Genomic DNA, 27,473 nt, shown 5'->3' with positions numbered 1-27,473 from the left:
TTACCAAAGAAATGCCTCATCCTCTCCTCTCCGCCCCGCATTGAGTAAATGACAACGTAGCCCCCGTCCAGACCACATTAAAAGAGGGAGAAAATAAAATCAATAGCCCAGCCTACATATACCTCTCCCAAGGGACATAGGGAACCACAAGTAATAATAGCAAAAAAAAGGGAAATAAAAGTAGGCTGAAACGTTAGTAGGCCTAGGTTAGGCTATAGAGCCTATCCCTCTCAGCTAAAGGAAAATAAATATAGATTAGACGGCTATAATGACATTTAGCGAGACGGGTGGGTCTTTGGAAGTTGGCTATATGTTGTCTTACCTCCTTTATTAATAACAGTAATCACATTTAGTCATTGGTCCATTTCTCATTGACCAGGATTGTCTTTCAAAAAACGTTTTGCCTCTTCGGGAGTTTTGAAGTGTCGCAGGGCTCCTTGGTGAAGAATCCTGAGCTCGTTTGGGTATTTGAATCCCCTAAAGATGCCTCGGTCAATGGAGTATTTCTTCACCTCGTCAAACTCTCGGCGCTTTCGGCGTATTCCAGCTGACAGGTCCTGGTGTAAAGTGAGTTTGGCGTTTCCCACTGTAATGGTGTTGATTTTCGCTGCCTGTAGGACTCGTTCCTTGTCGGTGAATCTCAGGAAACGTATGGTGATTGGGCGCGGTATTTGTCTGGCTGCTGGTGGGGGCCTCAATGCTCGGTGAGCTCTCTCGAGTTCTATGGGCCTGTCGGTGGACAGGTGGAGCCACTCGGGAAGTTTGTCTTGCAAGTAGCGGATCAGTGGCATGTTTCCCTCCTTCTTTTTCGCCCAGATTTAATAGGACACAATTATTCCTTCGCCCCCTGTTTTCCAGGTCCTCTGTTTTCTCTTCCAGATGCTCTTATTTCTTTTAGCATATGCTATTGTTTCCGTAGGCGTCTGTCAATAAGTTTTCCATGGATAGGATTCGCCCCTCTGCCTCGCCCAGGCGCCCCGCATTTATGGTTCTTGTTGTTGATGTCATTCCAAAGCATTTTCCAGGATTGTCACCTTGCCCCCTATCGCACTGAGCTGAGAGTTAATGGCATCTAATTTAATGTTGAGTTCTATACGTTGGGATCTCAGCTCAGAAAGGATGTCTTCGACAGAGTGCGAGGTTGGCATTCGTTGGGCCTCGGGGGGGGAACGGGTCCTCTTGCTCCTGGCTAATGGCGCTAGCTTTTTCTGAAGCTAGCTGCTGTCTTGGAGGCTTTTTCCGTCACTAATGCTCGAGTCCGGGTAAAAATGTCACCTGTAATGTCGCCTTTTGTAGCCGCCATGACTTTTTGACTAAAGCTAATGGAGTTTAAACTTGAAGTGGAGGTAAGATTAGAAATTGGAAACTACTTGTGCGGAGCTCTTAGTTCATGCGGCCATCTCGTTCAAGGGTCACGTGATCCCCCATGTTTAGATTTTTAACACATTGTAAGGCTGCATGATGCGACTCTAATGATGATTTGAAAAAAGTCGCTTGAAAGGCATGAGCTCTGCTTTGTTTTTTATGCATGCTGTACACACTACATCAGTCACTCATTCACAATTTGAGAAGCACTTGATAATGCCTAGAATTTCACTGTGGCATCCCCTTTGTGTGGCCGTAATGCACCCTAAAAAAAATCCATGCATTTTGTAGCCAGTGGCCGTTGTGCCCTTCTCCTTGAGTGCTGCACACTCCATCACGTGATCGGGTCTTTCTCACAGGCTACAAGTGAAGACAGGCACATCGGGGACACAACTGTGCGTGTCCTTATCCAATTCCAAGGTGCATATTGAAGATATTGGAAGAACTGTCCACATTTACTTTTCGACAGCCAACAAGATGAGTAGGTCTAACGAACAGTAAAAGCACTAGCCTATGACAATATACTATCCCCCATAGTACAAAAGTCGATTCTGTGCGAGAAATAAATATTCCAAACATAGTCTGGGACAGTTGTGGGATGCGATAGATCACAAATGAATACAACCAATAGCATCAAAAAAACTTTTTTACACAATGTGGCTGACGCAACAGATCAGAACGTTTAGCCCAAAATGTTGATAAACTATTAGGCTATTTCTTCACATTATAAGCACAGCAATGTGCACATGGCAGTAGGCTATAAACGCGAATGTTCCATTAGCGGAAAACACCATTATCAAAAGTGACCACAAATGCAATTATGCATGTAATGCTTTTATTATTTGTCTAGTGGTGTGGGGGCTGTGCTTTGGCAAATTGGGTGGGGTTATATACTGCCTGTTTGGCCCTGTCTGGGGGTATCATCGGATGGGGCCACAGTGTCTCTTGACCCCTCCTGTCTCAGCGTCCAGTATTTATGCTGCAGTAGTTTATGTGTCGGGGGGCTAGGGTCAGTCTGTTATATCTGGAGTATTTCTCCTGTCTTATCCGGTGTCCTGTGTGAATTTAAGTATGCTCTCTCTAATTCTCTCTTTCTCTATTTCTTTCTTTCTCTCTCTCGGGAGGACCTGAGCCCTAGGACCATGCCTCAGGACTACCTGGCATGATGACTCCTTGCTGTCCCCAGTCCACCTGGCTGTGCTGCTGCTCCAGTTTCAACTGTTCTGCCTGCGGCTATGGAACCCTGACCTGTTCACCGGACGTGCTACCTGTCCCAGACCTGCTGTTTTCAACTCTCTAGAGACAGCAGGAGCGGTAGAGATACTCTCAATGATCGGCTATGAAAAGCCAACTGACTTGTTGCACCCTCGACAACTACTGTGATTATTATTATTTGACCATGCTGGTCATTTATGAACATTTGAACATCTTGGCCATGTTCTGTTATAATCTCCACCCGGCACAGCAAGTAGAGGACTGGCCACCCCTCATAGCCTGGGTCCTCTCTAGGTTTCTTCCTAGGTTTTGGCCTTTCTAGGGAGTTTTTCCTAGCCACTGTGCTTCTACACCTGCATTACTTGCTGTTTGGGGTTTTAGGCTGGGTTTCTGTACAGCACTTTGAGATATCAGCTGATGTAAGAAGGGCTATATAAATACATTTGATTTGAAATTTGATTTGATTTTAAAGGTACATTTTTATGGTAACAAAAGTATCTTCCACTAACTTGAAACTCACGCGTTGCTTATGTATGCTAGTTAGGCTCTACACCCCTTGTAAAGAGGATTCATGTGCTTAATTTGAAGAAGTTATTTGGCCACTAGTTGTGATACAAACCTTATTAAAACCTATATGCCTATGGGCAAGGCTACATGAGGTGTGCGACTATGATTTGAAAAAGTCGCAAAAAAAGGCATCGTTTCTTATGCTGGGCATCATTCACAAGTGATAAGATATAATTAAAGTGATAGGCTAATATTGTTACCCATCAGACTATTGTTGATTTAATCTCGTCTTTACATGTACAGTGCCTTCGGAAAGTATTCAGACCCCTTGACTTTTTCCACATTTTGTTACGTTACTGCCTTATTCTAAAATGGATTAAATAGTTTCTTGTTCATCATTAATCTACACACAATACCCCATAATGACAAAGCAAAAACATACTTTTTTTTGCCAAGAGTGTGCGAAGCTGTCGTCAAGGCAAAGGGTGGCTACTTTGAAGAATCTCAATACAAATAAAGAAAGACCCTGAAATGAGAAGGCGTGTCCAAACCTTTGACTGGTTCTGTATATGGATGGCTGTAACATCAAGGTGTGAGTGATGAACAATCATCTCCATATGTGTGTTAACTCTGTAGAGATCTGTAAAGAAATCTGGTCATTATCGTTATAGCTTTCTTCCTGCTCCACATGATCGTTAGCGCGCACATGCGCGCGCGTGTGTGTGTGTCTACAGGCAAACACGATGAAGGAAATTGTTTCATGGAGAGGAAGATATTTTGATAAGTGTATTTTTATTAAAAAGATATTAGCTTATGTCTTACTAGGGAATATTTAGCTAATATATTAAGACACGAAATGATAAATGGCTTAATTAAATCCAGTTTCATTAGAAAAAAATACTTAATTGCTTATTTTACAAGAAAACATTTTGACCTTGTGTTAACACTGTCAGACTCGCGACTGCATAGTAAGCATAATCATCCACTTTATATTGTAACGTGACAGAATCATCTCTGCACTCCCAATGCTGCAGAACTGAGCGGGATTTGCTTGGTGAGGCAGAAATATAAAACAGTCCTTCTTTATGGGCCTTTTTTAGACATAGAACTGTAATCTTGACCCTAACACTAAACCTGTTTTTATCCCAAATGTTCATTCAAAGTGTTAGCAGCTACCAAGATAGCAAACACTGCAACAAAACAAGGAACAATTCAATTTGAGCAGAGGCGGAGCCACCACATTACTAACCAATCAAATCACAGTATCTCCCCCCCCCCCTACTTACATCCGATAAGCATGACGCAGATGGAGAAGATCTTCTCAGAGTTGGTGTTGGGGGAGACGTTGCCAAAGCCCACGCTGGTCAGACTGGAGAAGGTGAAGTAGAGTGCCGTCACGTACTTGTCCTTTATGGAAGGGCCCGAGCCCTGCACCGTCTCGTTGTAGTGTTTCCCCAAAGACTCGCCCAGCGTGTGGAGCCAGCCAATGCTGCCGTTGCGCTCCACGCTGCCGATGGCGTACCAGATGCACGCCAGCCAGTGGGCGATAAGGGCGAATGTACACATGAGCAGGAAGAGGACGGCGGCGCCATACTCCGAGTAGCGGTCCAGCTTCCTCGCCACGCGCACCAGCCGCAGGAGGCGGGCTGTCTTCAGCAGGCCTATCAGAGTAGTCGTCTGGCAGGAGAGGAGAAATGGTTTGTTTAGTGTCCGATCTTACCTTGTCAGGGCCCGTGTTGCAGGCTTTTGCTCCAGCCAAGCTTTAACCCAGCTGATTCATCTCATCTATGTCTTGATTGAAGACTGTTATTAGTTGACTGGTTGAATCAGGTGTGTGACTGCTTGACTGGAACAAAAGTCAAAAGTCTGGGCCTTCTGCAGATAAAGTTGGCCACCCCTGATTTAGGAAGTCAGCTCAAAGTTTTAAAGCTTTATTGTCCATTTAGGATAAACAACCTTACTGAAATGTACAGAATGTGCAAATCACCCTCTGCCCCAAACTTGTAACCAATCCCAATCCCTCAGCAGCAGTTAAATCCACTCTATTATATACTGTGCTGTTAGTGGGTTCAGTTCAGTTCCCACCAATTACACTTGTCTTAAGGAGCCCCCACCGCGTCAATACACAAAATAAATAAGGCCTTGATTACTTCCCTACTTGGCAGAAAGCCTAGTTCCTCACTTTGCAAGACATTTTAGTCCTCTTCTGGGGAAAATGTCCACTTCCTTGGCTCACTGGCCACTTCAGGTTCAATTAATTAAACATTGGCAAGAAGGTTGAAAGTACAACCTTTCACAGTTGTTTTTCTGCTCCACAGACTTCGAGTGGATATCCCTTACTTTTAATTAATTGGAGGTCCATAAATGATGGAGTTCTCAAAGGGAGATTTGACTTTGGAGGTCCCAAAAGCTCAATGCAAATAGTTTTCATTGGTCCTTGTTGATTTTCTATAGAGCTCTATACAGGATCTAACCACCCTTTAATACGGAATCAAACCTTTCAATTCAAGTCTCAACCACAGTTCTTTAGGCATCGAGTCAACAGTACAATGTAGGCCTTAAGTAGGCCATCATAACATCTGACAATCTTCATAACCCAAGATGCATTCCAACACACAGTAGTCCTCACAAAACTCCTTTACCCACAATGCCCTTCCCCTCCTCCCACTTCCTCACCTCCTCTCCACTGCGGTAGATGAGCAGGTCGAAGGGAATGGCTGCCACCATGTCGATAAGGAACCAGCCCTTGAAGTAATGGACCGCTATCCTCAGCGGGGCGCTGACCACCTCGTCGTTAGTATTGACGTATGTCGTCCTGAAGTTAATGACGATGTCCACGATGAACATGATGTCCACGATTAGGTCAACCACGTTGAGCGGCGAGCACGAGTAGCCACAGTTCACCATAGCAGCCTCCTCGTGGTCGTTGAGGAGGAAGGCGGCGGAGTAGGGGGTCAAGATAGCCGTGTAGATGACCAGCAGCAGGATGAGCCAGTCCCACACCGCCTTGAAGGGGCTGTAGTGGAGGACGGTCCACTTGTGGATGCGAGGGGCCTGGAGCTTGTATTCTGGCAGGACGTCAGCACCCAGCGACAGCACCTGGTGGGAGAGAGAGGGGGAGGGGTAAGACTTTCTGATCAAGAAGTTGGGTCAATATGATAGAAAGAAAGAAAGAAAGAAAGAAAGAAAGAAAGAAAGAAAGAAAGAAAGAAAGAAAGAAAGAAAGAAAGAAAGAAAGAAAGAAAGAAAGAAAGAAAGAAAGAAAGAAAGAAAGAAAGAAAGAAAGAAGTGGGCAGGGAAGGACAATATGAATGTTTCCCCAAAACCTCACAATATCGCCTCATAACGCATCTGTGACCCTGTATAAGGTAGCATGGAATAGACAGGAGTTCCTTGGACCGCATGTGCTTTATTCTTTTGGAGGGGAAACAACAACGTTTCACAATTAGAGCAATGTTCAGTGTCCAGTGAGGCTGAAGGAAGCTGTTGTGATAGGAAGGACTCTCCTAAAGTAATCCCTGAAGCAGAACGGAACAAACAAACGCTCAAACCCACATGCACGCACATGAACACTCACACACATGCACATTAACAGTCAAATTCATAGTCAGAGCATGCATTTCCAGTGGATTGGATTTGTTTCAGTAATGTATTCCAACTCCAGTCAGCAGCAATGAAAAATGAAACTAATCACAAAGAGAGAGTTATTTCCTCTGGTCTCCCAGAATTAAACAGTAGTGAATCACGCAGCCAGGATGGTGTGTTGAACTGATTAGTAATAATGGGACACAGACATAACTCAGTACATCTCCCACTCACGACCCAACATCTAACAGACAGACACTGTCTCAATAACACTGCTAGGCTATATCATAACAAGGGCATGATGCTGTGAATAGAATAATACCATTTCTGTTACACTTGTTACATACTATGTCACATAACATCTTAGCTACTATATAGGTATAGTGCATTCAGCTGAAAAAAGGGCAGTAAAATGAAGCTTTACCCAACGCTAACCGATTCCGAAATCCAAAGGTAAACCATTTTTAAAGGAGCCAACTGTAGCCAAGAGCTTCACTACTTCTTGTGTGCACTGGTGGGTCTGACCTCCCATTTCCCAGGTTAAGTAGAACAGCCTCCCTGCCTTGAACACACACATCCCCAGGAGAGGACAGATTGACAGACGTTCTCTAACCATCTGTACAAGCATATTGCAACAGAATACACTTGTAGCTAGCTGAAAACACACAAGCTGCTTTGACAGTGTCTCATGTCACTCGCCCAGAGGCACTCACACACGCACACACAAATCAGATTTTAAACCGGCTATACAAATCACATTTTAAACCGGCTTACAAATCAGATTTTAAACCGGCTTTACAAATCAGATTTTTAAACCGGCTATACAAATCACATTTTAAACCGGCTATACAAATCACATTTTTAAACCGGCTACACAAATCACATTTTGAACTGGCTACACAAATCACATTCTAAACCGGCTACACAATCACATTTTAAACCTCCTACACAAATCACATTTTAAACCGGCTATACAAATCGCATTTTAAACCGGCTACACAAATCACATTTTAAACCGGCTACACAAATCACATTTTGAACTGGCTACACAAATCACATTCTAAACCGGCTACACAATCACATTTTAAACCTCCTACACAAATCCCATTTTAAACCGGCTATACAAATCGCATTTTAAACCGGCTACACAAATCACATTTTAAACCGGCTATACAAATCACATTTTAAACCGGCTATACAAATCACATTTTAAACCGGCTATACAAATCACATTTTAAACCGGCTATACAAATCACATTTTAAACCGGCTACACAAATCACATTTTAAACCGGCTACACAAATCACATTTTAAACCGGCTGTACAAATCACATTTTAAACCGGCTACACAAATCACATTTTAAACCGGCTACACAATCACATTTTAAACTGGCTATACAAATCACATTTTAAACCGGCTACACAAATCACATTTTAAACTGGCTATACAAATCACATTTTAAACTGGCTATACAAATCACATTTTAAACTGGCTATACATATCACATTTTAAACCAGCTACACAAATCACATTTTAAACTGCCTATACAAATCACATTTTAAACTGGCTATACAAATCACATTTTAAACTGGCTATACATATCACATTTTAAACCGGCTACACAAATCACATTTTAAACCGGCTACACAAATCAGGTTGTAATATTAGCACGCGGATTAATGCAAATATGAAGAATTGCACAATTTCGACACGCACTTGATTAACTTGCTTCAGTGAAAGGGGATAAAAAGAAGTAGAAAATGAATGCAGAGAATATTTGTGGTTAATCCCGAAATATACGACTTTCCAGAAACGACCCATACAAATCAGCCGGGCTAGACAATCTGGACCCTCTCTTTCTAACGTTATCTGCCAAAATTGTTGCAACCCCTATTACTAACCTGTTCAACCTCTCTTTTTTATCGTCTGAGATTCCAAAGATTGGAAAGCTGCCGCGGTCATCCCCCTCTTCAAAGGGGGTGACACTCTAGAACCAAACTGCTACAGACCTATATCTATCCTACCCTGTTTTTCTAAGGTCTTCGAAAGCCAAGTTAACAAACAGATTACCGACCATTTCGAATCCCACCGTACCTTCTCCACTATGCAATCTGGTTTCAGAGCTGGTCATGGGTGCACCTCAGCCACGTTCAAGGTCCTAAACGACATCATAACCGCCATCAATAAGAGACATTACTGTGCAGCCGTATTCATCGACCTGGCCAAGGCTTTCGACTCTGTCAATCAACCCATTCCTATTGGCAGACTCGACAGCCTTGGTTTCTCAATTGATTGCCTCGCCTGGTTTACCAACTACTTCTCTGATAGAGTTCAGTGTGTCAAATCGGAGAGCCTGTTGTCCGGACCTCTGGCAGTCTCTATGGGTGTGCCACAGGGTTCAATTCTCGGGCCGACTCTCTTCTTTGTATACATCAATGATGATGCTCTTGCTGCTGGTGATTCTCTGATCCACCTCAACGCAGACGACACCATACTGTATACATTACATTTACATTACATTTAAGTCATTTAGCAGACGCTCTTATCCAGAGCGACTTACAAAATGGTGCATTCACCTTATGATATCCAGTGGAACAACCACTTTACAATAGTGCATCTAAATCTTTTAGGGGGGGGGTTAGAAGGATTACTTTATCCTATCCTAGGTATTCCTTAAAGAGGTGGGGTTTCAGGTGTCTCCGGAAGGTGGTGATTGACTCCGCTGTCCTGGCGTCGTGAGGGAGCTTGTTCCACCATTGGGGTGCCAGAGCAGCGAACAGTTTTGACTGGGCTGAGCGGGAACTGTGCTTCCTCAGAGGTAGGGGGGCCAGCAGGCCAGTGGTGGATGAACGCAGTGCCCTTGTTTGGGTGTAGGGCCTGATCAGATATATATACATATATATACATATATCTGTATACATCTGGCCCCTCTTTGGACACTGTGTTAACTAACCTCCAGACGAGCTTCAATGCCATACAACTCTCCTTCCATGGCCTCCAACTGCTCTTAAACGCAAGTCAAACTAAATGCATGCTATTCAATCGATCACTGCCTGCACCTGCTCGCCCGTCCAGCATCACTACTCTGGACGGCTCTGACTTAGAATACGTGGACAACTACAAATACCTGGGTGTCTGGTTAGACTGTAAACTCTCCTTCCAGACTCACATTAAGCATCTCCAATCCAAAATTAAATCTAGAATCGGCTTCCTATATCGCAATAAAGCATCCTTCACTCATGCTGCCAAACATACCCTCCTATGACTAAGTTCTTAGGGTTGTGAGGCGGGACTGTGAGTAGCTTCTGTGAATGCCACAACCAGCTCTGTGTCACGAGTCACCACTGACACAGGCAGTGTGTGAGGGTATGGGAGAACATTCTGGACGCTGTAAGTGACTGAGCTCTCCAGGGCTTAGCAACAGGCTAATAAAAAGGCAGAAATTAATATTAGATTTGGTCAGAGGCCTGAGGAGAACAACAGAGAGAGCTGGATGGGTTGTGTGAGCTCCAGCTGAGGCCACGGGTGCAGCTGCCCGACGGCTGCGGTGCCTCTCTCTTTTCCCCACCCTTCCTCTTTCCTTTTTTCTCTCCCTCCACACCCCAAATACTCAGGGGAATCTGTGTTCTTATTACTCCAGCACAGCTGATGGCTCTTAGGCAAGACGTTCCCATTCTTGTTGTTGTCATTGTCGTTGAAGTACCCAGCAGAGCATGGCCCTATCACCATAACATCAGAACTAGAGATGGGGAACCCTCTTGCTAATGTGGTGGTACAGTATCAGCACTTTGATTATGTATGGACCATCATAAAAAATATTAAGGACACATTGGTTAGTTACAGTCCTTTATTTAACTGCCGTTGTTTCTTTGGGATTTATTGAAAAATCTCCACCATGTACCAGTCAATACCCAGGAAGATATCGTTTACATTTCAGTCATTTAGCAGACACTCTTATCCAGAGCGACTTACAGTAGTGAATACATACATTTCATACATTTTTTCCCCCCCGTGGGAATCGAACCCTCAACCCTGGAGTTGCACACACCATGCTCTACCAACTGAGCCACAGGGAAGACTGATATGAATTGTGTTGAGGGCTTTGAAGTATCTGAGAAAGACATAACACATGATTACCTTCGTAGATAAATCACCTGCAAAAGCCTGTAAAAATACAGTGTGGTCTCATTCCACAATAACAACACTTTGGATCTGCCGTCTATATCACACCATGTTGTCTTGCCCTCAGGTTGATTCAGTGTGGCACCTGTACCCAGAATGCTCCTCTCACTGAGACAGGGGCGATATTTCCAGCTGAGCGTGTCAGACAGACAGACAGGCGGGCTGGGGTGTTCAGGGGGAGGGCCTGATTCACTGGCAGGTCGCCTTTGGGGGTGCATGGGCACGTACGGCAGGTGCTCAGCCAAACAGTGTTCAGTGATTGTGTTAGGAAGGCAGGTGCCGTGCTAGACTGCAGGTAGTGCATCATGCAGAGGTGTGTGTGTGTGTGTGTGTGTGTGTGTGTGTGTGTTTGTTTGTTTGTATATTGTGAGGCCTATAATTCACAGTGTGTTGGCCCTTCTCTATGGAGCTGGGTCATGTCAGGTCAAATGTTTCTGAGCTTGAACTGCACTAGGGGTTTCTATCATGCCTCCCACTGACTAATACAAAGGCAGATGGTATTGTTTATGTCATGGGTGCAGTGAAACATGCATGCCAAAGCAACTTTATGCAACTTTGCTTGTAGCAAATATCCATCATTTCTGGGGGTGGAGGCAGACATTGGAAGACTTACTCAATAGGACAACCACATGACTAGCCTGGGTGCCAGTCTACCACATGACTAGCCTGGGTGCCAGTCTACCACATGACTAGCCTGGGTGCCAGTCTACCACATGACTAGCCTGGGTGCCAGTCTACCACATGACTAGCCTGGGTGCCAGTCTACCACATGACTAGCCTGGGTGCCAGTCTACCACATGACTAGCCTGGGTGCCAGTCTACCACATGACTAGCCTGGGTGCCAGTCTACCACATGACTAGCCTGGGTGCCAGTCTACCACATGACTAGCCTGGGTGCCAGTCTACCACATGACTAGCCTGGGTGCCAGTTTACCACATGACTAGCCTGGGTGCCAGTCTACCACATGACTAGCCTGGGTGCCAGTCTACCACATGACCAGCCTGGGTGCCAGTTTACCACATGACTAGCCTGGGTGCCAGTCTACCACATGACCAGCCTGGGTGCCAGTTTACCACATGACTAGCCTGGGTGCCAGTTTACCACATGACTAGCCTGGGTGCCAGTCTACCACATGACTAGCCTGGGTGCCAGTTTACCACATGACTAGCCTGGGTGCCAGTCTACCACATGACTAGCCTGGGTGCCAGTCTACCACATGACTAGCCTGGGTGCCAGTCTGCTTCTGCTCTCTTGCCAACTCCTTATGGAATTGACATGTCATGTTTAGCATGTTTTGACAATTGAGTAGACAAAAGCACAAACGGATCTGGGACCAGGCTACCACATAAGGTAAAGGAGTTCAAAACCAGGTAGCCCCGACAACAGAGTGATAAGATACAGTACCTTTTAGAATCAACGGTTCATCTACATTAGTTTGGCCGTGGTAACTCTAACGCACATCTTCCTGGTGATCTTCATAAGCATATTAAAGGTTTGGGGCTAAAGTAAGCATGGCTGCTTCAGTGAGCCTTCAAGTTAAATTGAAAAATTGGGAAGACTTTTAGCTGTAGGCTGATTAGTGAGAGCATTTGTTCTATATATAAAACAGCAACAAAAACACAAACCCAGCATATACTGCAGGGTCATGAAGAGAGGTCAGACGGAAGCAATGAAATCATCCGCTCTTAGCCTTGGTAAGTCAATGACTCAGTGAGGCATGAGGTTGAACAAGGGTGAGAAACTGGGGTGAGGCTGAATAGGGGTGAGGAGTAGGGGTGAGTAAGAGTGAGTATGAGTGAGATGGGTGGAGAGCTGGAGTGAGGTATATGGGGTGATGTACAGGGGTGGATAGCAGGCATGGAGAGAAGGTGTAGAGAGCAGGGGGGAGAGCAGGCATGGAGAGCAGGTGTAGAGAGCAGGGGTGGAGAGCAGGCATGGAGAGCAGGTGTAGAGAGCAGGGGTGGAGAGCAGGCATGGAGAGCAGGTGTAGAGAGCAGGGGTGGAGAGCAGGCATGGAGAGCAGGTGTAGAGAGCAGGGGTGGAGAGCAGGTATGGAGAGCAGGTGTAGAGAGCAGGGGTGGAGAGCAGGCATGGAGAGCAGGTGTAGAGAGCAGGCATGGAGAGCAGGTGTAGAGAGCAGGGGTGGAGAGCAAGGGTGGGGTATAGGGGGTGAGGTACAGGGGTGGAGAGCAGGCATGAGGTATAGGGGGTGAGGAGAAGGGGTGGAGAGCTTTTAGCTCCCAGAGTAAGATTTAAACAGTGAGAGTTAAAGTGAGTCGCAAAGCGGTGAGTAGTGTTTGTGTGTAGTGTGTATCATGCACGGTGCAAACACATTGTATCTGTATGCAGGGAGGACTAGAAGCAGGTGAGGTAGCTGGAGGAGGCCAAACAGTGTTTTTATCAACAGTTTTCATCAACAGTTACACCTACAACTGAAGTGATGAGTAATGAATTGTACATTACTGTCTATATTTAGCCTGTTCGAAAAACATAATCACTATGACGTGTCTGTCAGACGCACACATAACGGCACGCACACATACAGTTCAGTGCCGCACCCTTCTCCAGTGAGCCTCTCCTCCCAAAGGACTTATTGGGTTATTTTTAGTGATGTGTGTGAAACCAAACAGCTTTCTCATAAAACATGTCTACATTTCACAGATATCACAAAAGCTACATTGGAGGACAACAACCAGGGTTGTAGCGCTGCAGGGGCGCAGGGGAGAGCCACTCCCTTACCTTTTTCAATTTGAGAATACACAGAGCTGGTAAAACTATTTCCGGAAAATGTATTCTGATAAATAAATAAATAATATTTAAATTACCACAAATATTCCATGAAAAACGGTAGAATGACAAACCAAATAAATATAGCAGCTTAGAGGTAGATAGATGGTGGTTACTTCCCTGTCTTCTCTCTGGCGGTGGTGAGAATGATGAAGAACTGTAGGCTATGTGTGTGCCCTGCAGAGACCCATCGGAGGCTTACCACTTTGGCCAATCAGAACATTGAAAAAAATAAAAAGAATTCACCATGTGTTTGCCTTGATGTTCATAAAACTCAACGGACCCCCTCTCTACTTTTGCGCAGTGGAACCTAGAACGATATGTGACCACATGGTTACAGCGACACTGTTCTTCCGAGGACACCCTAACCAGTGGCCACCACAAAGCCCAAGGAGCCTGACCCTCTCTGGAAGTTGCTATAGCCCTGCTTGGGATATTTAGCTTATATTGGCTATTGGTTGAGATGCAGGGCCCGTTCTAGCTTGATATGTCAGGGTATGTGATTTGGGCCAAGTTGGATGTAATAATGCATTTAGGTTATAGTTTATTGAGATGCATGAATACACCACAACAAAAGCTCTACAGCTGCACACATCGAGAGCATCCTGACTGGTTGCATCACCGTCTGGTATGGCAACTGCTCGGACTCCGACCGCAAGGTGCTGTAGAGGGTAGTGCGTACGTCCTAGTACATCACTGAGGCCAAGCTTCCTGCCATCCAGGACCTCTATACCAGGCGGTGTCAGAGGAAGGCCTAAAAAATTGCCTAAGACTCCAGCCACCCTAGTCATAGACTGTTCTCTCTGCTACCGCAAGGGAAGCGGTATCGAAGCGCCAAGTCTAGGTCCAAAAGTTTTCTTAACAGCTTCTACCCCCAAGCCTTAAGACTGCTGAACAGCTATTGAAATGGCTACCCGGACTATTTGCATTGACACCCCCCCCCCCTTTTTTTTTCCACGCTGCTGCTACTCGCTGTTTATTATCTATGCATAGTTACTTTACCACTACCTACATGTACATACCTACTGTACCTCAATTACCTCTACTAACCTGTACCCCCACACATTAACTCGTTACCGTTACCCCCTGTATATTGCCTTGTTATTGTTATTTTATTGTTACTCTTTTATTTTTGTTTATTTAGTAAATATTTTCTTAACTCTTATTTTTCTTAAAACTGCATTGTTGGTTAAGGGCTTGTAAGAATTTAATGTTGTATTTGGGCTCACGAGACAAATAAAATTGGATTTGTTTTTGATTCTATGGCTGTTTTAAAACACAGTTCCTTCAATTTTACATAGTAATGATTTATGTTCACTACTTGGTCAATTGATTATATAGCATGTTCAATCTATGTCAATAAATTCTATGAATTGATACTTCACCTCTCTGTTGAATTCTTTTCTGTAGTAGGGTATATTTTAACCATGTGTTCAAGCTAACCAAATCAACGTTTATTTATGATACAGTGTGCAAGCTACACAATACAATGAAATACTTACCCACAATAAAGCTCTCCTCGCAATCAGTGCAATGATATTAAGCTACATGTAGCCTATTTGTATTTACATTAGGCCTACAAATAGCTATATACCACAGTCATAGGCTTATTAGGCTATACTGCAAATGATTGTTGTTTGTTCCTGAACTAGCCGAATGGTAGAGCTATCTTTCAATGTGTCCTTCAGCATCACCAGTTGGTTCCACTTCTTTAGCATCATTGTGTGATCCTGGCGGTATACGTTCAGAAACAAAAATGGTGCTCCAATCGTTTAAAAGAACACCCATCAAGATGTTGCCTACGTCTAGAATTCCTATTCATCACTTATTATTATTATTATTACAAATAGAATATGATCACAATGAGGCACGTTTAGTAAAGTTAGATTAAAGCTGAATGAATGTCTTGCAAGATCACATAACGATGAATTAGTATTTTACATAATAGAACTGAATAGAATCCCATAGCATAATAGACCTGTGATGTTGTTACACCAGAAACACCAGATTTCTAATGAGAGTTTAGAATGGTTAGCTGCGCAACAACTAAGCAGAGCCACGAGTCAGGATATACGCTTTGATTGAAACAAAATACAAGAAAAGGCTAATAGTTTAACAGCATCTGCTGTAATTCACTCACCAAACAGTCATTCAAGAAGATATACATGCATATTCTATTCTCATTAAACTGATTGAGATCAAATGACTGGTATGCAGATGCAGTTTCACCAGTAAAACATGAAGAATTGTCATTCACAATTGACAGTGACGACGGCCTATTTTTCAATGAGGTATGCCTAACTTGGTGATTGACGGTATTAAAAATAGAAAATGTTCCTGAGACAATATGTGTCGGCATAGGCAGACGTTGCAATTGGAGGATGCATTTTATGCATATTCTATATAATGATATTCAATAGGATACATCTATCGGTATTAAATTCGATTGAGGAAATGATGACCTCATTTACAACAACAAAAAATAACTCCCCCCACCTATAAAAATAGCACTACGCCACTGACAACAACACTTTGAAATGTAACTTTGTTGCAATGTATCTGCAGTTGTCAGTAGCTATGATAAAAGACAGTCAAGAAAGGATTTCAGATACTGTCTACAACAAACCATGTGAAAAGTTCAAAGTACTCAAGTGTCTCTTTCAGACATCCTTGGATTAAAGCAACCCTAAGTTATGAAACACAGTTTCCTCCTAATAGCTCTGATATTGAGACATAAAATCGATGACCGGATCAAGCCTTGAGGTACGGTACAACTAATGCTATTACAAAATTGCTGAAAGGAATTCAAGGTCAAAATATTGATGGAACACGTCAACTTGAATTAAGGTGATGTCCAAGAAAAGGGTAAAAAGGAACAGAGCAGAGACATGTCTATAAAAAAAGACAGTCCAAAAATGAAGGCATCGACAACTTCTTAGAGCTAAAAGAAAAAGTCCTCTTCCTCGTGATGAAACAAAATAAGCCCAGTGTTGGACATCTTGGCAAACCCAGCTACTTTATGCTGTCAGGGGTCAATATGAAATATAGTTTTCATATGTTTTTTTTCTCTTACCTCATGGTGTGAGTGCTGGCTAGGGGTTCTAAAGCAGGGGGCCGTTGTGTATGCATGCTTTGTACATGTGTGTGTATGTTTTTTTGCATGTGTGAACGTGTACAGTATGTGTGTGTGTCTGTGTCTGTGTGTGTGTAACATCACAAGGCTTAGGGGCTCATAACGCCACATCCCCTCGATCTAAAAGCCAAACATATTGAAAAATGAAACATAGCAGGAAGGGCCTTCTCACCCAGAACAATGTTCCCCTGTTCAAACAGCTCTGCCGTCATCTTCTCAGCTCCCGCATGGCGTTCACTACTTTCATGGCTCTGGCTCTTTTCTCTGCTCTCGGTGGCTGGCCGTCTGGCCATGGAAAGGGCTAGCAGGACCAGCAGGCAGAGCAAGGTGGAATCCATTTCTGTACTGTAACTTCTGAGAACCCTTTGAATTGTAGTGTAGCTGATGAATATGGTTTCATGGTGGCACTCATTGAATTCTGTCATGATACAGGGAAGATCTTACTCTGTATTGAGGAGAGAAACTAACAAGGGTTCATTGGTTAGCTTACTGTAGCCTCTACATGAATGCTGATTTCCAAACGGACTCTAAGCTCCTACTCCCTAGGTACCACAGGAGGCTGCTGAGGGGAGGACGACTCATAATAATGGCTGGAAACCATATGTTTGATAGTCTTCCATTGATTCCGTTCCAGCCATTACTATGAGCCCGTCCTCCCCAATTAATGTGCCACCAGCCGCCTGTATTAGGTATCTAGGAGTGGCTAGGGAGTAGGGGCTAGTAGTGATGTGCAGGCTGACTCATAACCCGTAGTCCCCGGGGTTATATTTAGGGTCATGAAATATTGTGTGGATGAAGGGCAGATGGGTTAAATAAAGAGAAAACAATACCTTCAAAAATCCATAAATGTATCAATCTTGTGTAATTTATATCTATAGGCTACATTGAGGTTGTTCTTTCCTTATTTTAGGCTATCTGGCATTAGTGAGTAAGCCTAAGATTTAGGGCCTTACTGTACGCGTGCCAAATAGCCTACATGCCAATCGCCAAATGCTTTTGGGAACAGGCAATAAAAATTTATGTTGATCCACGGAGGCAAAAGGGACAATGTCGGAGTTTAATTCAATAAGAGAAAAGCTGCGAAATAGAGAGTTGAAAGTCAAGATAAGGGAGGGCCAGAAAAGTCATGTTCGTGAAAGACTTGGTGAAGTAGTAAAAGAGCGTGATAGCAGTGTTATGTGTGATGATTGTGAGGTGCTACACAAATTCGACAGTCACAAGAACGGGACTTCAAATAGGCCTATGGAACGTCAAGGGAACTGTAGCCTACTGTTCAGATGGGTTAAATGGGAACAAAAATCTGGACACTGACAGTAGGTCTATAATCACTCACATAGCCTTAATATGAACTCCTGCAGAATTAAGTGTTTCTTGCAGTAAAATGATACACCAAATATAGGCTGACTCGGGAACAGGAGTGGAGATACAGGCTATGATTTCTTTCTTTCAGCATATGCATATGTGCAGTAGAGGTGCTACCCAGTGGTGTAAAGCACTTAAGTAAAAATACGTCCAGCGGCTTCGTTGGACGGTGGAGGTGGAGAGGGCGTTTGAGACACTGAAGGCACTCATCAATACTGCTCCTGTGCTGGCACATCCTGACCCATCACTTCCCTTCATTGTCGAGGTGGATACCTGCAAAGTAGGAGTCGGGGCAGTGCTGTCCCAGCGCACCGGTGCCCCAAAGCTGCGGCCTCGCGCCTTTTACTCCTAGCAGCTGAGGACCGCCCAGAACTACGACGTAGGGGACCGGTAACTCTTGGCGGTCAAGAAGGCTCTGAAGGCGTGGAGGCACTGGCTGGAGGGGTCAAAACACCCTTTCCTGGTGTGGACGGACCACCGCAACCTGGAGTACATCAGGGCAGTGAAGAGGCTAAACCCGTGACAGGCCAGGTGGACTCTATTCTTCGCCAGGTTCCAATTCACGCTTTCTTATAGGCCAGGTTCGAAGAACGTGAAGGCGGACGCCCTGTCTTGCCTCTATGATGCAGAGGGAGGGAGAGGAGACCTCCATCATCCCTCCATCCCGTATCATCGCGCTTGTGGTGTGGGACGTGGACACCGACATACGGCAGGCCCTGCGCACAAAACCGGCACCTGCACAGTGCCCGGAGAACCGAGCCTATGTGCCCAAGGGTGTGCGGGACAGCCTCCTCACCTGGGCGCACACTGCGCCTGCATTGGGTCATCCTGGGATAAGCTGTACCATCACCTGCCTGACTGAGAAGTACTGGTGGCCCACCTTGGCTAGGGACGCCCGGGTTTACATCTCTTACTACTCCATCTGTGCCCAGTCAGACACCCAGACCCCTCCCTTATGGAAAGCTCCTTCCCCTGCTGGTTCCAAAACGACCCTGGTCTCACCTTTCAGTGGACTTTGTCACTGACCTTCCCCCCTCCCAGGGGAACACCACTGTTCTCGTCGTTGTGGACCGGTTTTCCAAAGCTTGTCGCCTCCTTCCTCTGCCGGGGCTCCTGTCGGCCATGCAAACCGCGGAGGCTCTTTTTACGAACACCTTCCAGCACTATGGGATCCTGGAGGACATTGTGTCAGATCGTGTCTCTCAGTTCACCTCACGCATGTGGAAAGCCTTCATGGAATGCCTGGGGGTCACGGTCAGTCTCACCTCCGGGTACCATCCTCAAGCTAATGGGCAGGTGGAGAGGGTCAATCAGGAAGTGGGCAGGTTCCTGAGGTGTTACTGTCAGGACCGGCTGGGGGAGTGGGCGGAATTCTACCTTGGGCTGAGTACGTGTAGAATTCCCTCCGCCACTCCTCCACAAACCTCACTCCTTTCCAGTGCGTGTTGCGGTATCAGCCGGCCCTGGTACCTTGGCATCCGAGCCAGACCAAGGCCCCTGCGATGGACGAGTGGATTCAGCGAGTGGATGCGTCGGCCACTAGGCGCCTGTCTTCTCTCCAGGCGACCGGGTCTGGCTCTCCACCCAGAACCTGCCCCTCCGCCTGCCCTGCCGGAAGCTGAGCCCGCGGTTTGTGGTGCCGTTTAAAGTCCTGAGGAGGGTTAATGAGGTAAAGTACCATTTGCAACTTCCTGCTAATTACCGCATTAACCTGACTTTTCATGTGTCTCTCCTCAGGCCAGTGGTGCCTGGTCCCCTTGCTGAGGATGGACCCAGTGATGTCCTCTGGACATTGAGGGAGGTCCGGCGTACTTGGTCAGTGAAGTCCTGGATTCGAGGCGTCAGGCGGGGCGTCTCCAGTACCTCATCAACTTGGAGGGGTACAGCCCAGAGAAGCGGTGCTGGGTTCCTGCGGTGGACATCCTGGACGCTTCGCTGACCAGGGAGTTTCACCGTCCGCGCCCTGACCGACCCCGCACTGTGTCCCTGTGGTCGTCTCCGAGGCCGGTGTCATGCTGGTGCAGCGCTGGATTCATTACCACCAACCTCGGACTGTCTTGTCTCATTATGCGCACCTGGTTCCCATTCCCCCTGATTAGTATATATATATACACATATACATATACATATACACACACGTGCCCTCTGTTCCCCTTTGTCCTTTTCGGTTATTGTTACCATGTCTGTTACCATGTCCAGCACCAAGAGGACTGTCTCTCCAGACTTGGCAGCGCCATGGACAGCATGCCGGCAACCATCCTGCATTTGGAGGGGAATGTGCAGTCACTCCAGTCTCCAGCAACGGTTCCGGCACCAGCCCCCACACCACCACCTGCCTCCATACCATCTGAGCCGGTCCGCGGAATACCCGTCCCGGTTAATAGCAATTACGAGAGGGTGTGGGTGAACAAACAGCTGACCCGTGCACCACTAGGAGCTAGGGATGGATTTGGCATTCAGTGCTGTCAATAGAGACTACAAGGTCAGGAAGTTAGAAGCAACAGAGAATTGATGCGGTACAAGCAGTGTAATGTCACCTCTGAGATCACTTCCCTATTGGCACGGCTCTGCACTTTTACCACCCTCTGATTCCGTCTCTCAGGAAGAGAATGTGAAGATTACAAGGAGCGCCACAGCAGGATTCGGATACCCAAAATGCCAGTCCATCTATTTAAGTGTTGATTTGAAGTAGTGTTTTGGGCCAATTCCATTTCTCACATTCTAATTCATTTGGCAAGGTACCTCAGGTAGATGCTAAAACATGGCGTCAAAACAATGACAATCAGAACAGACAAAGAAGAGATTTGCCAAAGCCCCGAGAGAATCGTGGAGAGCTTTTGGTCTGGTGAATGCTGTATTTATAGTCCTTTATTGATTAGTTTACTTTCGTCTCAATTGGCGTGAGGAGAGTGTGGAGACATAGAAGTGATTTCTGGCCAGTCCACAGCCACAAAATAGCCTGGGAGAGTGGCCACAGACTTTGCTTACTGTCTTCTACTGTGATGTCATCCTCAACATTAGAGAACTGTTCGTCCTCAACTTTCGATCCAGCTTCTCACTTCCTCGCTGCATCGTCAATATCATATTCTTGCCGAATATAGATGCCAGACCTTGATAACTGTATGGGAACTTGCATTTTAAGGCCAAGGCAAGAACAAGAAAATCCCTGATGCACAAACCCTCTGCATCCCCAATGAAGTGATCAAACAGCCTCTCTCCTTTGAGTTTCACTGCTTTGTTTTCGATTAGCAATCAAAGTGATAGCTAATTAAATTAGCCTCTGAGTGTAGTGAGTGGACACCCTTTGGCTGCGTCCATTTATGTGTGTGTGTACGTCTCTCTCTCTCTCGCTCTCTCTCTCTGTGTGTGTGTGTGTGTGTGTGTGTGTGTGTGTGTGTGTGTGTGTGTGTGTGTGTGTGTGTGTGTGTGTGTGTGTGTGTGTGTGTGCGTGTGCGTGTGCACTGGGTGATGGGAGATATGCCCTGGGCCTGTATCCACAAAGCATTTCAGACTATGAGTGCTGATCTAAAATCAGTTTTTCCATTAAGATCCTAATGAATAGGATTATATGGACAGATGTGGGGGGTGGGAGGACAATGTGCAGGCCACCCATACAACTGGGAAGTGACAGGTCTCTACACACATGCCTACAGGCTGTGTGAGTGTGAGTGTGTGTGTGGCACAGGTTTACATAAACTGTGCACATTAAAAAGACATTAGCTGTGCCTGGTCCGTCTCTCAGTGAAGAATGTGGATGAGAAATAACAATAGTCAGCAAAAAAAAAGGATAAATCAGCCAATTTACCACTGTTGTACGTCACACAGTAAAGGTCACCATGATGATAGATGGACTGCCATCTCTGTGTACGGTTATAGGAATGGCCTCCTCTTCCCTCAAGTCCTGGGTCACGTGGACACTACCAGACTCAACACACACAAACAAGTCCTGTCACAAAAATCATGTCATGTGAGTGTACCAAACCAAGTATAGAAGGCTACCAAAGGAAATCTAAATCTAGATGTACGCTAACAAATTCTCACTGTTAGAAAAAGACAATGGTGTCAGAGTGTATACGACAGGCAGTATACATCATTAGCATGTCTAACCCCACAGCTCTCGCTGCCATCTAAGCACATTCTTACAACACTACTACACTCTTCTAAAAAAAAGGTGCTATCTAGAACCTAAAAGGGTTCTTCGTCTGTCCCCATAGGAGAACCCTTTGAAGAACCCTTTTTGGTATCAGGTAGAATATTTTTGGGTTCCATGTCGAACCCATTCCACAGAGAGTTCTACATGGAACCAAAAAAGGGTTCTACCTGGAACCAAAAAAGGTGATCCTATGGGGACAGCCGAAGAACCCTTTGGGAACCCTTTTCTCTAAGAGTGTACAACATGACCGGCCATTTATGAGAACTTTCTGTGTTTCCCTGCATGGCAGACTGTGCCTGTTCGTGATTTAATATGTGTAGGGTCCTCCCCTCTGTCTGATAGACTACCTGTTTGTGATTTAATATGTGTAGGGTCCTCCCCTCTGTCTGATAGACTACCTGTTTGTGATTTAATATGCGTAGGGTCCTCCCCTCTGTCTGATAGACTACCTGTTTGTGATTTAATATGTGTAGGGTCCTCCCCTCTGTCTGATAGACTACCTGTTTGTGATTTAATATGCGTAGGGTCCTCCCCTCTGTCTGATAGACTACCTGTTTGTGATTTAATATTCGTAGCGTCCTCCCCTCTGTCTTATACCTTTCGTAGGGTCCTCCCCTCTGTCTGATAGACTACCTGTTTGTGATTTAATATGCGTAGGGTCCTCCCCTCTGTCTGATAGACTGTGCCTGTTTGTGATTTAATATGTGTAGGGTCCATAATGCATGCTGTAATATAATATATATAATATAAAGAGAACACGATGTCCCCCTGAAAGTAGCACTATTAGCAGTTCTTAAAGGAGGATCTATATAAAGTCTGGCTTGACAGGTAATACTGTTAACCAGCCGAGGTCCAGGGCTGTTAGGAGTTGAATAGCGGGCTATTACTGGGAGGAGAAAAGGTCTGTCCTTGAGTTAAGAGTGACGCAAGACTCTTTTTGGCTTGTTTTTCTGTGGCTGTGGCACCACCGCAGTGGAGTGAAACATCATGGGAGCAGAGAGATTCCTCATTATCACTATACTGTTACCATGGATTGACTGATTGATTGAATGACTTGATTGATTCGATCATCAGAAGTAGAAGGCTGCTCCAGCCGTAGACAACAATAGAGTTCTTCATTCCGATTGATGGTTGGTTTGTGAGACCCAAATCAGGGCACCCCCATATGTTTTGAATACTAACATGGGCACCCTCAAAGGCATCAAAAGATATCATCCAAGGCACTATTTCAGGGCACTTTTATTAGGCTAAACGCAAAGTTAAAAAAATGATTTGAATCCTGCATTTGGTAAATAAACCCTTACATTTTAGTAGGCTAAAGCCATTGCCATTTAATTCTGCTGATCAAACTCAAATCAATTCAACGTTTATTGGTTGTGTACACAGATTTGCAGGAGTTATCGCAGGTGCAGCGAAATGCTTGTGTTTTTAGCTCCAACAGTGCAGTAATACCTTGTAATACAATTTTAAAAAACAACGCACACACAATCCAGAAAATAAGAAATCAATAAGAAATTAAGAAATGTCAGAGACCGTAATATAAATATATTTACATATAATGGAGTGTAAAGACGGTATGGACAGTATACAAATACAAAAGGTGTATACAGCCATAGTTACAGTACACAGGATGAGCCATGACTAGAATACAGTATATTCATATAAAGTGGGTAAAACAGTATGTAAACATTATTAAAGTGACCAGTGTTCAATGACTCTCTGTACATAGGGCAGCAGTCTCTAAGGTGCAGGGTAGAGTACCGGGTGGTAGAACAGTGACTAAACTGTAGGGATTAGACACCAACCCTGTATAAACACATTTAATATTTAATTGGACACAATACTTACTGATGTCTATGCCATGTGTTACAGTAGCTGTCGTGGGACATCCTTCCGGCACGAATGGAACTCATAAAAAAATCAGGGGCTTCAATTTCTACTGTAAACGTGATGGCGTGGGGACCTCAGGTCTTTCTACATCAACCAACTCTAGATTGGCTGTTATTTCGGGAGCGTTCGGGGTTGATACCCTTTTTAATATTGGAAGTACGACTCATGGCTCATATAAAATATAGGCCCATATAAAAAAAATACTACAGTTTACTATAGAATACTACAGTATTTACCATAGAATTCTAAAGTAAACGGTAGTATACTGTAGAATGCTATACTACACACTGTAGTATCCCTCGATCATGTGTAGTACTAACTATAGAATATTGTAGTATACTGTAGAAGACTACAAGTAAATACAATATTATCCGTTAAAAAAACTCTGTGGTAAATACCACAGTAATGTCTGCAAAAACACCTACATTCCACAAAACCAATTTTTTAACTATAGTAAATACCACAGAATTGTATTTGCATATACGCTGCCCATTTCCCTCCCCCATATCATAATTTGTGCCACCCAGGTGAGAAACCTAATTACAAAGTGTTGAACATATTGAGAGAGCAGACAAGCTCAACTCTCTGTTCTGACCGACCGACCGACCGACCTACCGACCGACCGACCGACCGACCGACCGACCGACCGACCTACCTACCTACCTACCTACCTACAGGTTATGGAAAATGTGCTCTTTTAGTATTTCTCCAGTAGGTTTCCTGTAGGAGAAAGGCACCACTTCTAGGTCAAAGATAATAAAACAAAAACACTATAGTAAATACTACAGTAATGTCTGCAAAAACACTACAATACATTATAAACTAGGTGGTTCGAGCCCTGAATGCTGATTGGCTGATAGCCAATCATTTCTTTTGACTGCTCTAATTACGTTGGTAACCAGTTTATGGCAAATATACTACGGCTAAGGGCTGTATCCAGGCACTCCGCGTTGTGTCGTGGTTAAGAACCAGCCCTTAGCTATGCTATATTGGCCATATACCACACCCTCTCTGGCTTTATACTACAGTCTGCAAAAACACTAGAGTAAAATCTACAGTATAGTTTGGTCCACAAAAATACTACATTAATTACTATAGTAAATACTACAGTATTTATACTATAGTTAACTGTAAATACTACAATATACTACAGTAAACTACAGTAATTACTACAGTCATACTACAGTAAAGTCTACAAAAACACTACAGTGAATAGTATAGTATTTATACCATAGTATACTATTGTATTTTTTCATGTGGGGGAAGCCGTCACGTCGACAATGCTTTCACAACGGCCAGCCACTGCCAGGAAGCTTAGGGTTACACTGACATAACCAGCACTGAGACATTGCTCGCTACCCCAAATCAGTGTTGTGTTGATGTTTAAAGCTGGACAAAAATATGACACATTGACACATTTTCAGACGATGGGGTGGACAAAATCAACATACGGCAGTGAAGCCGATCAATGTGTCTGAGCGACATATACCCAGCCACCACCCTGCCTTGAGATGTCTTATCATGGAGTACAATGAAAGGGGTGAGAGAAATGAATGTCTTTCTTTTCAGTGCCATAGCCCACACAGGAGACTGAGAAAGAGAGAGCGAGAGTGAGAGAGAGTCAGAGTGAGAAAGAGAGTGTACATGTGTGTGTGTGTGTTGTCCTGTGTGTTCCTATGTGACACTTGGCTTCTCCGTGACCTTTCCTTCTTCACCGCTGGCGATTCCCATTAAACATAACAAAAGAGCATATTTCCTCTCAGAGAAGCCAGACATAATCTCCCCTCCATCTCTACATCCTCTCATCCCCAGCTCTCTCTCCCTCCCTCTCCCTCTCTCCCTCTCTCTCTCCCCAAGCTCCAACCGTCTCTTTACATTTTCATCAGCACCATCATCACTTTAAAAAAAATGATCTTCTCCCTCATCTCCCTCACTTTACTCACCCAACACAGAGGAGTAGGGCTTTAAATATAAATACCACAGTAAGAGAACGCACAAAAAGGGCCGTTTTAGTAAAGTTACTAAAGCAGGTCTGGGGGAAGAATTTGAGGCGTTAATCTACGGCACGTGGTAAAGGGTTGAGCGCCTTAGAGTCAGCTCCCCGCTTCAGTTGATAATCTCCTCGCTCTCCGAGTAGCTATGTTTCATCTGGAGTCAAACTTAAGCAGTGGAGGCTCCTCAAGAGGAGGAAGGGGAGGACCATCCTCCTCAATGAATTTCATAAAAATACAAATAGTGAAACATTAAAGTTATCCTTTTTTAGATAAAACTATAAACCAAATAATTGATTAACACACTGTTTTGCAATGATGGTCTACAGTAGCCTCAACAGCACTCTGTAGGTTAGCACCATGGTGTAGCCAGAGGACAGATAGCTTCTGTCCTCCTCTGGGTACATTGACTTCAATTCAAAATCTAGGAGGCTCATGGTTCTCACCCCCTTCCATAGACTCACACAGTAATTATGACAACGTCTGGAGGACGTCCTTCAGCCTATCAGAGCTCTTGCAGCATGAACTGACATGTTGTCCACACAATCAAAATATCAGAGAATTAATCTAGTACTGAAAGCATAAGCTACAGCTAGCTAGCACTGCAGTGCATAAAATGAGGTGAGTAGTTGACTCAAAGAGAGAAAGACTATAGTTTTGAACAAATTAATTTATTCTAAAATTAAGGAGAAGTGAGAGAGAGAGAGCAAGCTATATTTGGTTGTATTTTTTTAATACTTTCACTTTCACTTAGCTAGAGAATGCAGCTAAAACAGAGAGGGATGCTATGTTAGCTATCTGGCTATGGCTATCCAACACTGGAGCTCTTCCAGGTCAAGGTAAGCTTTTGGTTTAATTAATTTATTGCCAACAGGGACCACCGGTATAACTGCTAAACTGCTTTCTGACTGTACACTGTACTGCATGATTGTAGCTAGCGGGTTTACTAAAGTGTTAGTTCTAGTAGCTATGTTGACTATGACCTGACAACGATGTGGGCTGTGCATAGTTGTTATAGCGGTCATGATATGAAAGTTTGGCATGGAAAGGTTTTTCAGCTGGTCACAGACAGCTGATGTGTTGTGCACTGAAGTCCACAAGATAAGGAAAAAGGTGAGAGGAGGAGAGTGCGTAGATAGTTGAGAGAAGGAATTATATATACACAACGAGCAGTGATCACTACGTTTTCATGTGGCTGCTATGAAAGTGAACTGTGTTTGAGTGTGATCAGGGGTGTATTCATTCCGCCGATTCTGTTGAAAAACGTTTCTTAAACGGAAGCAAACGGAACGAAATGGGAAT

General features: G+C 44.5%; 1 protein-coding gene across 1 annotated transcript in view; it reads right to left on the bottom strand.

The window, feature by feature from the left end:
* kcnh2b (potassium voltage-gated channel, subfamily H (eag-related), member 2b) overlaps positions 1-27,473 on the bottom strand; it is a 295,672-nt gene that overhangs the window by 17,046 nt on the left and 251,153 nt on the right. Inside the window, exons 6-7 of the mRNA XM_014181110.2 lie at positions 5,764-6,186; positions 4,374-4,764 (exon numbers count right to left, since the gene is read on the bottom strand). Of these exons, the coding sequence (XP_014036585.2) occupies positions 4,374-4,764; positions 5,764-6,186 (814 nt within the window). The remainder of the gene's footprint in view (positions 1-4,373; positions 4,765-5,763; positions 6,187-27,473) is intronic.

This window comes from Salmo salar, chromosome ssa29 (genome assembly GCF_905237065.1).
Source record: "Salmo salar chromosome ssa29, Ssal_v3.1, whole genome shotgun sequence".
NCBI classification, from domain to species: domain Eukaryota; kingdom Metazoa; phylum Chordata; class Actinopteri; order Salmoniformes; family Salmonidae; genus Salmo; species Salmo salar.
The sequence above is the reverse complement of the archived record's forward strand: the minus strand, read 5'-3'. Positions and strand labels throughout refer to the sequence as shown.